This window comes from Amblyraja radiata, chromosome 8 (assembly GCF_010909765.2).
Source record: "Amblyraja radiata isolate CabotCenter1 chromosome 8, sAmbRad1.1.pri, whole genome shotgun sequence".
Classification (NCBI taxonomy): Eukaryota; Metazoa; Chordata; class Chondrichthyes; order Rajiformes; family Rajidae; genus Amblyraja; species Amblyraja radiata.
Window position 1 is genome coordinate 13,588,561 of NC_045963.1, and position 13,170 is coordinate 13,601,730.

Consider the following 13,170-nt stretch of genomic DNA (forward strand, 5'->3'; position numbering starts at 1 on the left):
TCTCTTTGAAGTCCCGGAGCTTGTCATCCCCTCCCCCGGCCTGTCGTCCCCTTCCCTGGCCAAGCGACCCGCTCCTGAGGTCCCCTCCACCGGCCCCGCCTGCCGTTTAGGCCGCTCCCCTCCCCCGGGCCCGCCTGCCGTTTAGGCCGCTCCCTCCCCTCCCCCGGCCCCGCCTGCCGTTTAGGCCGCTCCCTCCCCTCCCCCGGCCCCGCCTGCCGTTTAGGCCGCTCCGCTCCCTCCCCTCCCCCGGCCGCCGATCCGCCCCGTCAGCAGCAGATGCGAGAGAGACAGGAAGTGAGGCAGGGACCGGCCGGTCGGTCTGAGGGAGGGAGGGAGCTGGCGGTGACCTGTCGCTCGCAGCGCAACTTTGTTCACAACCGCCAGCTTCGGGCTCAGACGCCGGCGAGATGCCCTCGGGCGGCGATCGGAGAGTTAGCGGCCGACAGTTGGACATGACGGCGGAGAAGGAGAGCGGCGAGTGGCGGCGGCGGCGGGAGGAGGCGCTGGGCTTCAGGCCGCAGAAGGAGATCCCCTACAACCAGCTGCTGCCCTACTCGCAGCGCCTGGACCGCGAGTCGGCCGCGATCCTCGGACAGATCAAGGCCAACCTGGCCCGCGCCGTGCAGCTGCGGGAGCTGTGGCCCGGCCTGTTATTCTGGAGCAGAAAACTTTCAACGTAAGTGAGTGAGTGAGTAGAGTGTGAGAAGAGCCCGGTGCCGGCCCTCGCAACCTTGAGATCTTCTTTAATACAGCGTATGTCATGTGTGCGGCGTCAGGAAAGCCCGAGGCCTGTCCCGGGCCTTCCTCCTCTCTAGGGCCAAGCAACTGTTAATAAAACATCAAAATAAAAGCAACGGGAAACCAACGTGGCTCCTTGTCATGAAGATTGACTGGATCCATTTCAGGTTTATAGGAGTGAGAAGTAAAGGGTTTATAATAAGTTATTATAGCTGACCTTTCCCCAGCTTGAGATGTTAAGTTGTCTTATGCTTGAAGCACAGCTGACAATGACATGACACTTTGCCCGTTGACAGAGTTTGAGATGTGTTGCTAAGGAAGTGCCGAGGCACAAGAGATAGGTATTTAGAGTAAAGTTCAGCGTGGTCCCGCACCTGATCTACAACATAAATATTTAATTTAGTTTACCTCTTTCTTGTTATTCATAAGTAATGTTGCCACCGTAATGGGAAGTTCCAGTCAATAGATAATAGGTGCAGGAGTAGGCCATTCGGCCCTTTAGAGCCGGAGTGCTTAGTCATGATTAGTTGTTCGGGAAAATAAAAATGTGATCGGATTCTTGGGCTGAAAGACCTGTGGGTGAATGTGTTACTTCTGGGGAATTTTGTTGTTCTCAAGACATATTGGAAATGTATTATGTAAATAAACCATATGAGCATTCTGTTTGCGAGCATGAGTTTAAAATCTAATTGTTTTTTAAAACAAAACATTTGAGGATATTTAAGAAATATTGAAGGTGTTAAGCCAAAATATTTGTTGTGGAGAGAAAATTTGATCTGTGCCTGCTGGTATCCAGCTGGAGACTTCTAGTGAAGGCTGAGGAGCATTTGTGCCTACATGCAGATATTTAATCCATGTGGCAAATGGGAAATCAGTACCTCAGCAGGAAGTAATATTGTTTTAGGTTGATGTGTCCAAGGATGTGATCTAAATGCATGAAATAAATAACTTACTAAATCAGGTGTAATTTTTGTCCTTTTATGCTGCAATAAAGTGGATCAAATATGGATACATTTGATTAATATCCATAATTATAATGAGAAAAATAAGCGAGAAGGTGGTTTAATTTACTGGTGATTTGAAGGGCAGGATCTTCAAAGTACATCTTGGGGCAGGAAAAATAAGCAAACAGACAAAAGAGGAACATAATGAACATATAAAACAACTTGATACTAACAGTGTGTGGTCACCATTACTCGGCCAAACTGAGTCGACACGGTGCTAATAATGGTGAAAGGCAAATTGACCAGAACAACAGAAAAACTACCCTGCAATGTGCACCACCAAATCTTCACAGGGTGGGCTGAATGGTCTGTTTCTGTGCTGTTTGATTCAGACTGACTCATAGCTATTATACAAATGGCAGAATAGTACTTTGGATAAACTACTGTGGATTTCCTGTGGTTCTGTTGGCGATGTACTTTAAGCTCAAAATATAATCATGATTTTATTTCAACTGCTTCCAGCATAAACATTGACATTTCGAAATAAAATCTTTGCAAATTAATACTAAAGAACTCAATGATCAAGTTTGTTCAAAACCCCATGTTACATTACTGCTTCCAGCCTTTGATGTGATTATTCATTTAGTTAAAATGAATGTCACGTGTAACAAGCACCATTTTCCAAATAGTGCAACATCACTTAGTTGTGGGGCAGTGAATTATTATTTTTGAACATCTATTTGAATGACAACGTGGTCTGGTTTGTATTTATAAATTGCTCAAAATGTTTATGATTCCTTTTTTCTGTTTGCACAATAATAGCATGTTTATTGATCTGTTAAAGATTCTGTGGTATACATTGAAGGGCAATTTTTTTCCTGCTGTTCTGGTCAATTTTCCCCTCACCATTGCCACCAGAAATGCATTGTTTCATTTACTCTGCTCAATTTGGCTGAGTAATGGTGACTGGAGACACTATTAGTGAAAAGTTGTTTTATTAAAGTCTTTTTGATTTCCCCTTTCTCTGCTTACTTTCTTTCCTACCCCAAGATATAATTTGAAGATCCATCCCTTCAAATTGCCAAAACGTGATCCTGTAAATTAAACAATTTCCTCACTTAATTTTGGCGATGTAAGGAACAAATGATTAATTTTGCAGTTACTTTAACAAGCAGATGGTTTGTGGAGATCTATTGATGTACTGCTTTATTGGATAGATTTTTGCTTGATTTACTCTGTGGAAATATGATTTTTCTTCATTTTTATTATTTGCTTAATTATTGTAAATTATGGAATGAATATCTGAAGTGGCATCGACTTGGATCCAGATGAAGTCTGGTCAGAACTAAGCACAGACTACGCAGAGTATTTCTGTCCGTATCCATGACAAGATGTTTTCATTTGACAAAATGGACCATGACCATTTAACACACAATGGTTCTCAACAGAAAACATTAACCAGAGTGGTTATTCATAAACAGTTGGTGCATTGTGATGTCACTCTGTCATTGTGATATCTAGTCACTGGAAACAATTGTTATTTCTACTGATATTTTGTATATTTCTATATGTGCAAGCCTGATTGCACAGGAAAAACCTTCAGTCATGTATCGGATTGTAATTTTTTTTCATGCTGATAGTATTCTCAGGCCATTACAGCATTTAAAGTTTTGATAAGTTATTTAAAAATTGAATGGGGCACAAGTGATCCATGCATGACAACTTTTGTTCATCCATCGTTTGAGCTTTTTCCTTGGAACTTGCTGTTCCTAGTTTTGCATGTCTTAAAATGTTAGGTTGATCCAAATGCTTGATGGCATTCACAATATTTGTAATCAGTTCCTACAATAAGGCAGGTGCTGTGCATCTTTGCCATGATTTCACCCATAACCATACTGCTCCAAAATCCCTTTTCTATATTTTCCTCTCTATTCACTCGCCAGATCTTCTTTTAGATTTGTGTTAACAATCCACCTTTTAAAATTAAATGTTTGTCATCCCTTCAAATGATTTGCTGTCATTTTTTAAAAACTAAGCTTTTGTGAAGCGATATGGTGCAACTTTCTGCATGAAAGTTGCTAAATAAATGCAGGACTTTATTCTGCTATTTAAAACAATCATTAGCTACGTGCATTTTATTTATAAAGCAGAAGAGAGGCAAAAAGACAAAAGGATTGATTAAAGCATTCCAACAAGAAGAGAAATGTACTTATTTACACATATTATCAATACTGAGAGTTCATAAAGGAATTAACTTTTAAAAAATATATATGCTGTATATTCCATTAAGCTAAATGATTGGGAAGCAAGTTAAGCTTTCTTTTTGGTAAAATGTTATTATAAAGAAATGTTTGTTTAATGTTAAGAGGGTGCTGTTGAGAGACATTATTAGAGCGTAAAAACTTTAGTTATGTTGTTTTATTCTCGCAATTTGTTGAACTGTTAATAAAGGCAGTATTTTCTAGAAATCAATCTCTTCACTTTCTCTGGGTAGAGGATTTTGAAGTAAAACATTGGAATTATGTGATCCTATTCTACTGTAAAATGGTTGAGATTAATCTCAGGTCAACTATGCTTTCAATTGGATGGTGTTGCTGTTCTTCAGTGGTTGTCAAAAGTAATATAGTTCAAGTATGCGTTCAGGAAATTTCTATCTTAATGCACATTTGCAGAAAAATAAAATGGTGTTTTTCACTGAGGGTTTGAAGTCTATTAAAACTAAAACAGCTTGATGTACTCCGCTTAGTATACCTGCTGGCAGTTTGATTAACACATAGATTCATGTTTACAAATTTCTTCAGTTGATGTAAGTTAACTTTTGAAAAATATATTCAACACAAACAAGGAATGTTGGCAGAGTCCTTCTTTGTGATGACCTCAGAAGTCATTTAAAGCACTGTCTTTAATCCCCAGGAAATGTTGGGAATGTGAAAAATTAATTCTGGGTATTGATCCTAGGATTCCAGTTCTAATAATAGACTAATAACTCGCAGTATCATGCTTATGAGTATATATGTTGTGAAATATGTTCCATCAAGTGACCATGAACCTAATAGTTCATAAATACTTTCTTTCGAGTTGTTATCCATAACATTGATAGTGCATTTTTCACATTTACTAAGCATTTTGTGTATTTGTCTTGGAAAAATAATTTTCCTTTGGTGTTTTAGGCTTCTACTGCACAGAGAATATTTACCTTATTTTGCATGTGTGCCAGCTCTTTTAAAGATGGACCCAGTTTCACTCCACTGTTTATTCTCCATAATGCGACAAATGTTTTCCTTTCCAATAACCTTTTCTGTATAATATATATTTATTCTATTGATTTTGTCAACTAATTGTGTAAGAGGAATGTGTTGGGATGCAACCAATAGCAATAACATGTCCGAGCTAGACAGCAGAAAGATGGGGGTTTTAATATCTTTGGAGAAAGAGAGATGAATCCTGTGCAATACAATTCTGGTGCTGGTTATATTTGTATCACATATCCATTGACATAAAAGATGCTGTGATATATCAAAGGTATGGCTGCATTTAATTTGTAAATGCTGTCAAATTATTTTATAGATAAGATACAGATCAGCTTTACAGATCTCCCAGGCCTGATCAGATATCTCCCGGGCCTGAACAGATATATCCAAGGGCGCTGTGAGAAGCTAGAGAGGAAAATGTAGAAGTCCTGGCTGAGATTTACGAGTAGTCATTAAATACAGGCGAGGTGCCAGTAGACTGGAGGGTGGCAAATGGAAGCAGAAAGGAAGAGGTGGAGCCAACGAGCTGAGAAGGGGAGGAGAAAGTAGGGACTGCCTGTAATTAGAGAAGTAGGGACTACCTGAAATTAGGGAAGTCAATGTTCATGCCGCTGGGGTGCAAACTACCCAAGCGAAATATGAGGTGCTGCTCCACTTATTTACAGTGGTCCTCACTCTGGCCATGGAGGAGGCCCAGGACAGAAAGGTCGGATTCGGGCCACCGGGAGATCAGGTTGGTTATTGCGAACCGAGCTGAAGTGTTCGGCGAAGCGATCGCCAAGCCTACGCTTGGTCTCGCCGATGTAGAGCAGCTGACATCTAGAGCAGTAGATCTAGTATCTTCACTATTGTTTAATGACACCTCTGAGGTCGGAATTGCATTTGGATAGCTGGAACTGTGAGGCAGCAACTCTGCAAGCTATGCCAATGTGTGGTGTATACTGCAGCAGCACACCAGCAAGTCTGGGCAAGAAAATTTGACAATAGTTTAAGTAGATGTAACTTTATCATTTTATTACATGGTGTTCCATTATTACGAAGTGCTCAGTGAATCTTTGATAGTTGGAAGTGTAACTGTACCCCTGTAAATGCCTCATATCTGGTTGTGTGATCAGTTACTGTCTAAAATTAAATTAAAACTTGATTTCTATGTTCCATTGTTAACCTATATATTTCAAGTTCAAGTGTTCAAGTTCAAGTGAGTTTATTGTCATGTGTCCCTGTATAGGACAATGAAATTCTTGCTTTGCTTCAGCACATAGAACATAGTAGGCATTTACTACAGAACAGATAAGTGTGTCCATATACCATGATATAAATATATACACACATGAATAAATAAACTGATAAAGTGCAAATAACAGAAAATGGGTTATTAATAATCAGAGTTTTGTCCGAGCCAGGTTTAATAGCCTGATGGCTGTGGGGAAGTAACTATTCCTGAACCTGGTTGTTGCAGTCTTCAGGCTCCTGTACCTTCTACCTGAAGGTAGCAGGGAGATGAATGTGTGGCCAGGATGGTGTGGGTCCATGATGATACTGCCAGCCTTTTTGAGGGAGCGACTGCGATAAATCTCATCGATGGAAGGAAGGTCAGAGCCGATGATGGACTAGGCAGTGTTTACTACTTTTTGTAGTCTTTTCCTCTCCAGGGCGCTCAAATTGCCGAACCAAGCCACGATGCAACCGGTCAGCATGCTCTCTACTGTGCACCTGTAGAAATTTGAGAGCTTCCTTGACAAACCGACTCTCCGTAATCTTCTCAGGAAGTAGAGGTGCTGATGAGCTTTCTTGATTATTGCATTAGTGTTCTCGGACCAGGAAAGATCTTCAGAGATGTGCACGCCCAGGAATTTGAAGCTCTTGCCCCTTTCAACCATAAATGATATAAATGGGGCTGTGGGTCCCCCTCCTACTCCTTCTAAAGTCCACAATCAGTTCCTTGGTTTTGCTGGAGTTGAGGGCCAGGTTATTGCGCTGGCACCATATGGACAGTTGCTCGATCTCTCTTCTATACTCCGACTCATCCCCATCCCATATTTGGACAATGTTTTCCATAAGAGTTTTACACAGTGGTGTGGGAAAGGTCAAAACTCATCTTCAAAAATATTTTAGTTACTGCTCACGTTATACATAGGTTACTTGTATTCAACTTGGCTGAAAGGCAGCAGTCGGACAGCAATGGGGAAGAAGCTGTTTTTAAGTTTGGGCTTTCAAGATCCTGTATCTTCTCCCAGAATGTGGGAGAAAAGGCAACGGCTAGACAGTCTTGGCTATATTTTCAGCCTTCCTGATGCAACGCACCGTGAAGGTGGACTGAATGGAAGGATTTGAATGAACCAGTGATTGCCTGGGCTCAGTCGTTGTTAGACTGGGTGAAGTTCAAGGACTCTGTAATGGACCTAAATGAATATGCCACAGTTGTTACACTCCTCGACACATTTCCTTATGAAGTCGGTGTTCCTATGAAAACCACCCAAGTGTTCATCATCCAGAAGCCTTGCATTCTTCTGAGGACCAGATCTTGAGCATTCAAGTCTGGTGACATAGAGTCATCCAAGAAGTCCAGATACGACCTTGATAAGGCCATGAAAAAGCCTAAAAGGGACTTTCGCTCTAAACTGGAGAATGAGATGGATGTTCAGCAACTGTGGCAGGGCTTTCACTTTTAACAAGGCGAAGCCAGGGAACATCTCAAGTGATGTGTCTCAATAGAATAGAATAGAATGCAATCCAAGACCCACACTTAACACAGTTTACATAAACATCCATCACAGTGAGTCTCCAACATCTCACTGTGATGGAAGGCAAAGTCTTTATCTCTACCCTTTATTCCTTCTCCCGTGGTCCAGCAGTCCAACTGCAGTGTCGAGGCGAACTGGGGCTCCGATGTTAAAGCCCCCGGCGGGCGATGGTAAGTCCTGAGGCCGTTTAAGCCACGCCGGGCGATGTTAGACCCCGGCTCCATGTCCTTAAACCCGCGATTCCAGCGGGAGAAGTCGCCGTTGCGGAACTCGGAAAAGCGGTCTCCCACCAGGGACTTGGAGCTCCCGATGTTCCCGTCCACCGGGTCTGCGGCCGGTGCCTCCGAACTCCAAAAGTCGGGTCGCAGCCGCGTGCCACCACAGCTCTTCCCGCTCCGAAGTTGGCCAGCTCCGCGATGTCAGTTCCGCAGGCTCTGCAACTGGAGCCCTCAGGTTAGTCCTGGCCGGAGGTCGCCGCCGGCTCCACGATGTTAGGCCCAACGACATCCGAGACCCGACAGGGAATAGTCGGGTCCCCGCACAGGGAAGAGATTTAAACGGTTTCCCCCACAGCCCCCCCACCACCCCCCACATATACACAGCTAAAAAAAATAATAAAAACTAACTCAAGACATACATTTAACAAGACAAAAATAAAAAAAGACAGACGACTGTAGTCGAGCCACTGCCGTTAGGCGCCGCCACTAACCGTATGAGTACCGACCAGTACGTCTGTGGTGACAAAGTACTTTGAGAGGTTAGTGACAACCCCTACCTTAATAAGAACCTGGACCCACTAGGTGCGTGCGTGCAAGTAAGAAATTTGTTGTTCTGTTTCAGGACATATGGCCATAAAACTGTCTTGACTTTTGTTCACTGCTCTCTGCATGCTCAGGCAATCAAGAGCAGAGAGTTTGCCACACCAGGCTGAGGAGCATCCCGTTATAATACTTTCTGTAGTGCACCTGTAGAAGTTTGTGAGAATACTTTGGCAAGCCGAATCTCAAACATCAAAAGAAAGTAAATATGTGATGCGTTTTCTTGATCACTGTATCAGTGTGAAGGGACCAGGTTAGTGGTCACTGGTGATATGAATTCACAGGAAATGAATTGAAGTTGTTGACCATATCTATCGCAGCTCCATTAGTGAGAGCAGGCTGGTGTTCACACCTTTTCTTCCTAAGTGCTGGGTTATTGTCCGGACATCATGCCACACAGTCTCTGACTCTTTCCAGTACATCATCTCATTGCTGCAGATCCAGCCAATGACAGTACCTTAACTTAAAAGTTTGAGTTGGCATTACAATTGCCGCACAGTCATGAGTACAGGGAGTAGAGCCACAAACTGAACTGAACCCATAGGAACATGAGTGTTGATAGTCGGGGTGCAGGAAATGTTATGACCAATTTTATCCCACTGAGGTCTGCCTGTCAAGAAATCCAGATTGCTAATTGCAGATGGAGGCTCCAAGGCCAAGATCTCGAGGTTTTGGGATTAACCTGTTCACTATTATGGTGTTGAAGGCTGAGCTGTAGTCAATGAATAGCATTGTATTGTCAAGGTGATCCAGACTGAATGTATCACAAGAGAAAGGGCGTCCTTCATTGACCTATTTTTCCTTATGCAAAATGGAGGGAGTTGAGACGCCTGGAAGACTGGAGCGATGCTTGACAGCCGAGGCAGGGCTTGCATGCTGTCATCTAGAAAAACAAAACAAATAGCATAGATGACACTGACGCCTGAGCTCAATGTATTTTATGGATTATTTCAAAGGGAGAGGTCATATGGAATAGTAGAAATAGACCATTCAGTCCATCAAGTCTACTTCGCCTTTCAATCATGGCTGATTTATTTCTCTCTCCTAAATCCTGCCATTCTCCTGCCTTCTCCCCATAACCTCTGACACCTGTACTAATCACGAATTTATCTATTTCTGCCTTTAAAATATCCACTGACGGCCTCTACAGCCTTCTGTGGCATAGAATTCCACACATTTACTGCCTCTGACAGGAAATTTCTCCTCATCTTCTTCCTAAAAGAACGTCCTTTAATTCTGAGGCTATGATCTCTAATTTTAGACTCTCCCACTAGCAATGACACACGTACCCAATGAAACACATAAACAAGCCACTGCAGCTCCTGATAGCCCTATGATCTCAGTCCATGTGTGATATCAAAATATCCTCCTAGATGGTGATTCCTCACAAATCATTGGGCTCAGACGTGTCCCTAGCCAGGAACTAAAGACCCTTATGGAACAACTAGCTGGAGTATTCAAAGCCTGCTTCAACTGTCGTTTCAGTGGTCTGATTTTCCCACCTGCTTCAAAAGGGCAACTATCATTCCAAGGATGACCTGCCTCACTGAGTACCATCCAATAGTACTTATATGCACTGCAATGAAGTACATAGAGCGGTTGGTTACGGTGCAAATCAACACCTGCCTCAGAAATGACCTGGATCAACTTCAGTTTGTGTATTGCCACAACAGTTCAACAGTGGATGCTATCTCACTGATCTGGATAACAGGAACAATAGTTCATTGCCTGCAGCTCGGCGTTCAACATTATCATCCCCATCCAAATGGATCGCCAAGCTCCAAGACTGGGCCTGCGTACCTGCTTTTGCAACCGGATCCCCGACTTCCTTGTTGGCCGACCTCAATCAGTGTGGATTGGCGGACCTCAATCTGTAGATTGGAAACAACATCTCCTCTTCATTGATTATCGACATTGGTGTGTCCAAAGGTTGCATACTGAGCCCTCTGCACCATTTACTTTACATCGGTGACGACAGCTAAGCACAGCTCCAATTGCATCTATAAATTTGCCGCTGACATGATTGTTGTTGGACAAATCATGACTGGTGATGAGTCAGTGCACAGGACAGAGATAGAACACCTAGTTGAGTAATACCAAAACAATGTTCCCACTCAATGTCAACAAAACCAGGGAAGTAATTGTTGCATTCAGAAAGGTGAGTCAGCAGTGGGGAGAGTTAGCAGCTTATAATTCCTGGGCCCCCCCACATAATCACGAGGAAGGCAGACTGGCGCCTTCACATCCTTAGGTGGTTAAACAGATTTGGCATGTTACCAAATACTCTTAACAAACTTCTACAGATGTACTATACAAAGTATCCTGACTGGTTGAATCTTGGCCTGGTACGGCAACTTCATCACAGTAATGCAAGAGGTTGCAGGGTTTGGTGGACTCAGCCCAGTCCATCATGGAAAAAGCCCTCCCATCCATCAAAAGCATCTGCATGAGGCATTGCCTTAAGAAGGTTGTTGGTATTATTAAGGATCCTCACATTTGGGCCTTGCCTTCTCACTGCTGATATTGGGCAGGAGCTACAGAAGTCTAAAGTCATACATCATCAGTTCTAGGAATGGTTACTTTCCTACAGCTATCAAGTTCTTGAACCAACCCACACAACCCTGGACTTATTTATTTTTCTCTAATTGTGTTCTGCACTATTGTCTTTTATTTGCACAAAATGTTTTTTTTACCAGCTCAAATTGGAGGAACAGCACCTCATATTTCGCTTGGGTAGTTTACACCCCAGCGGTATGAACATTGACCTCTAACTTCAGATGGCCCTTGCTTTCTCTCTCCATCACCTTCCCCTTCCCACTAGTCTTACTGTCTCTGACTACATTCTATCTTTGTCCCGCCCCCTCCCCTGACATCAGTCTGAAGAAGGGTCTCTACCCGAAACGCCCATTCCTTCTCTCCAGAGATGCTGCCACACCCGCTGAGTTACCCCAGCATTATCTGAATTGTGTCCGATTGGGAGAAGGGAAGTGCAACGAGACCTGGGTGTGCTTGTACATCAGTCACTGAAAGTAAGCATGGAGGTACAGCAAGCAGTGAAGAAAGCGAATGGCATGTTGGCCTTCATTGTGAGAGGATTTGAGTTTAGGAGCAAGGAGGTCCTAATGCAGTTGTACAGGGCCCTGGTGAGACGGCCCCTGGAGTATTGTGTGCAATTTTGGTCTCCTAATTTGAGGAAGGACATTATTGCTATTGAGGGAGTGCAGCGTATGTTCACCAGGTTAATTCCCGAGATGGCGGGACTGACATATGATGAAAGAATGGGTCGACTGGACTTGTATTCGCTGGAATTTAGAAGGATGAGAGGAGATCTTATAGAAACATATTAAATTCTTCGAGGAATGGACACGGTAGATGCAGGAAAAATGTTCCCGATGTTGGGGGAGTCCAGAACCAGGGGTCACAGTTTAAGAATATGGGGTAGGCCATTAGGGACTAAAATGAGAAAAAACTTTTTCACCCAGAGCGTTGTGAATATGTGGAATTCTCTGCCAGCGTTGGCAGTATAAACCGTGCATAAATTCTTATCTTTATTCATGATTTATGTGTAAAAATATTTTTAATCTGAGGAATGGGGGTGCCAAGTATTTAAGGATCCACATTTGCATCTTTTCTGTCCCTCAGCTAATTTGCCATAAAGCCACCTTATGTATTTTTAATCACATCCAAGATGTGACTTCTGCCCTCCCATCTAGTTTCACACATTTCATTTATCTTCTATCGACACTTAACTAAAACTCTCATCTTGACCTCTTCCGGTTTGCGGTGTAGTTACATTTGCGCAAAAACGGTACCCGATAGCGCTACAATTTTTCGCTACCTTACTCACCGTTCTCCTGTGCTACAAGCGAACCAAGTTTGTTCCGATCGGTGGAATGTTACAAAAGTTGTGAAGGTTTAAAAATCATAAGATCAGCAGATTGGTCTTCTCTCCTGTCAGTCGCCGGGAAGGCAATGCCCCTTCCGGCACTCGCTGTCAAATCACAGGAGCGAGGAGAATAAAGCCGCGGAAGCCGGGCTGAGTCCAGAAGCTGTCCCAAAGCCGTCCCGGGTCCTTGAGCCCCATAGCTGCCCGCCCCGTGTCCGTGAGCCCCGAGGCCGCAGGGAGTCGTTGAGCCTGGAGTGCGGAGCCTGGCCGACTGCGAGACCGACTGCTGCAACCTCGAGATCCTGGGGGTGTGAGTAGGAGGATTGAGGGGGCCGGGCGCTGGAGGATGCTCCCCGACAGCCCCCGCCTGAAGCCGTCCTCCTCCCCCCGGCTGTAGGACACTCACCTCCCCCCCCTTGGCAGCCCCCGCCTGAAGCGGTCCCCATCCCCCGCTGCAAGACGCTCGCCCCCACCAGCCCCGACAGTCTCCGCCCGAAACCGCCCCACTCCACGCCTGTAGTACGCTCCCACCCCCACCGACCCTCGACAGCCCCCGCCTGAAGCCGTCCCCTTCCCTAGGTTGCAGGACGCTCTTCTTCCCCCACCGGCCCCCGCCAGAAACTGTCCCCCTCCCCCGCTGCAGGACGCTCCCTCTCCACCGGCCCCCACCTGAAGCGTGCTCCCCACCGGTTCCTGTCTGAAACTGGTGGGAAGCATCCTGTAGCTGGGGACAGGAACGGCTTCGGGGGGGGTCAGTTGGGGAAGGGATCGCTTCAGGCGGGGGCTGGC

General features: G+C 44.4%; 1 protein-coding gene across 4 annotated transcripts in view; it reads left to right on the forward strand.

Annotated features, from left to right (window-relative positions):
- Positions 1 to 262: 262 nt before the first annotated feature.
- psme4 (proteasome activator subunit 4) overlaps positions 263 to 13,170 on the forward strand; it is a 99,567-nt gene continuing 86,659 nt past the window's right edge. For 3 of the 4 annotated variants that reach the window (XM_033025228.1, XM_033025229.1, XM_033025230.1), the window contains exon 1: positions 267 to 676. In XM_033025228.1, coding sequence (XP_032881119.1) covers positions 408 to 676 — 269 coding nt within the window. In that variant the 5' untranslated portion in view covers positions 267 to 407. Of the gene's footprint in view, positions 677 to 13,170 lie in introns of all 4 variants that reach the window. The other variant, XM_033025231.1, reaches the window with a different exon arrangement.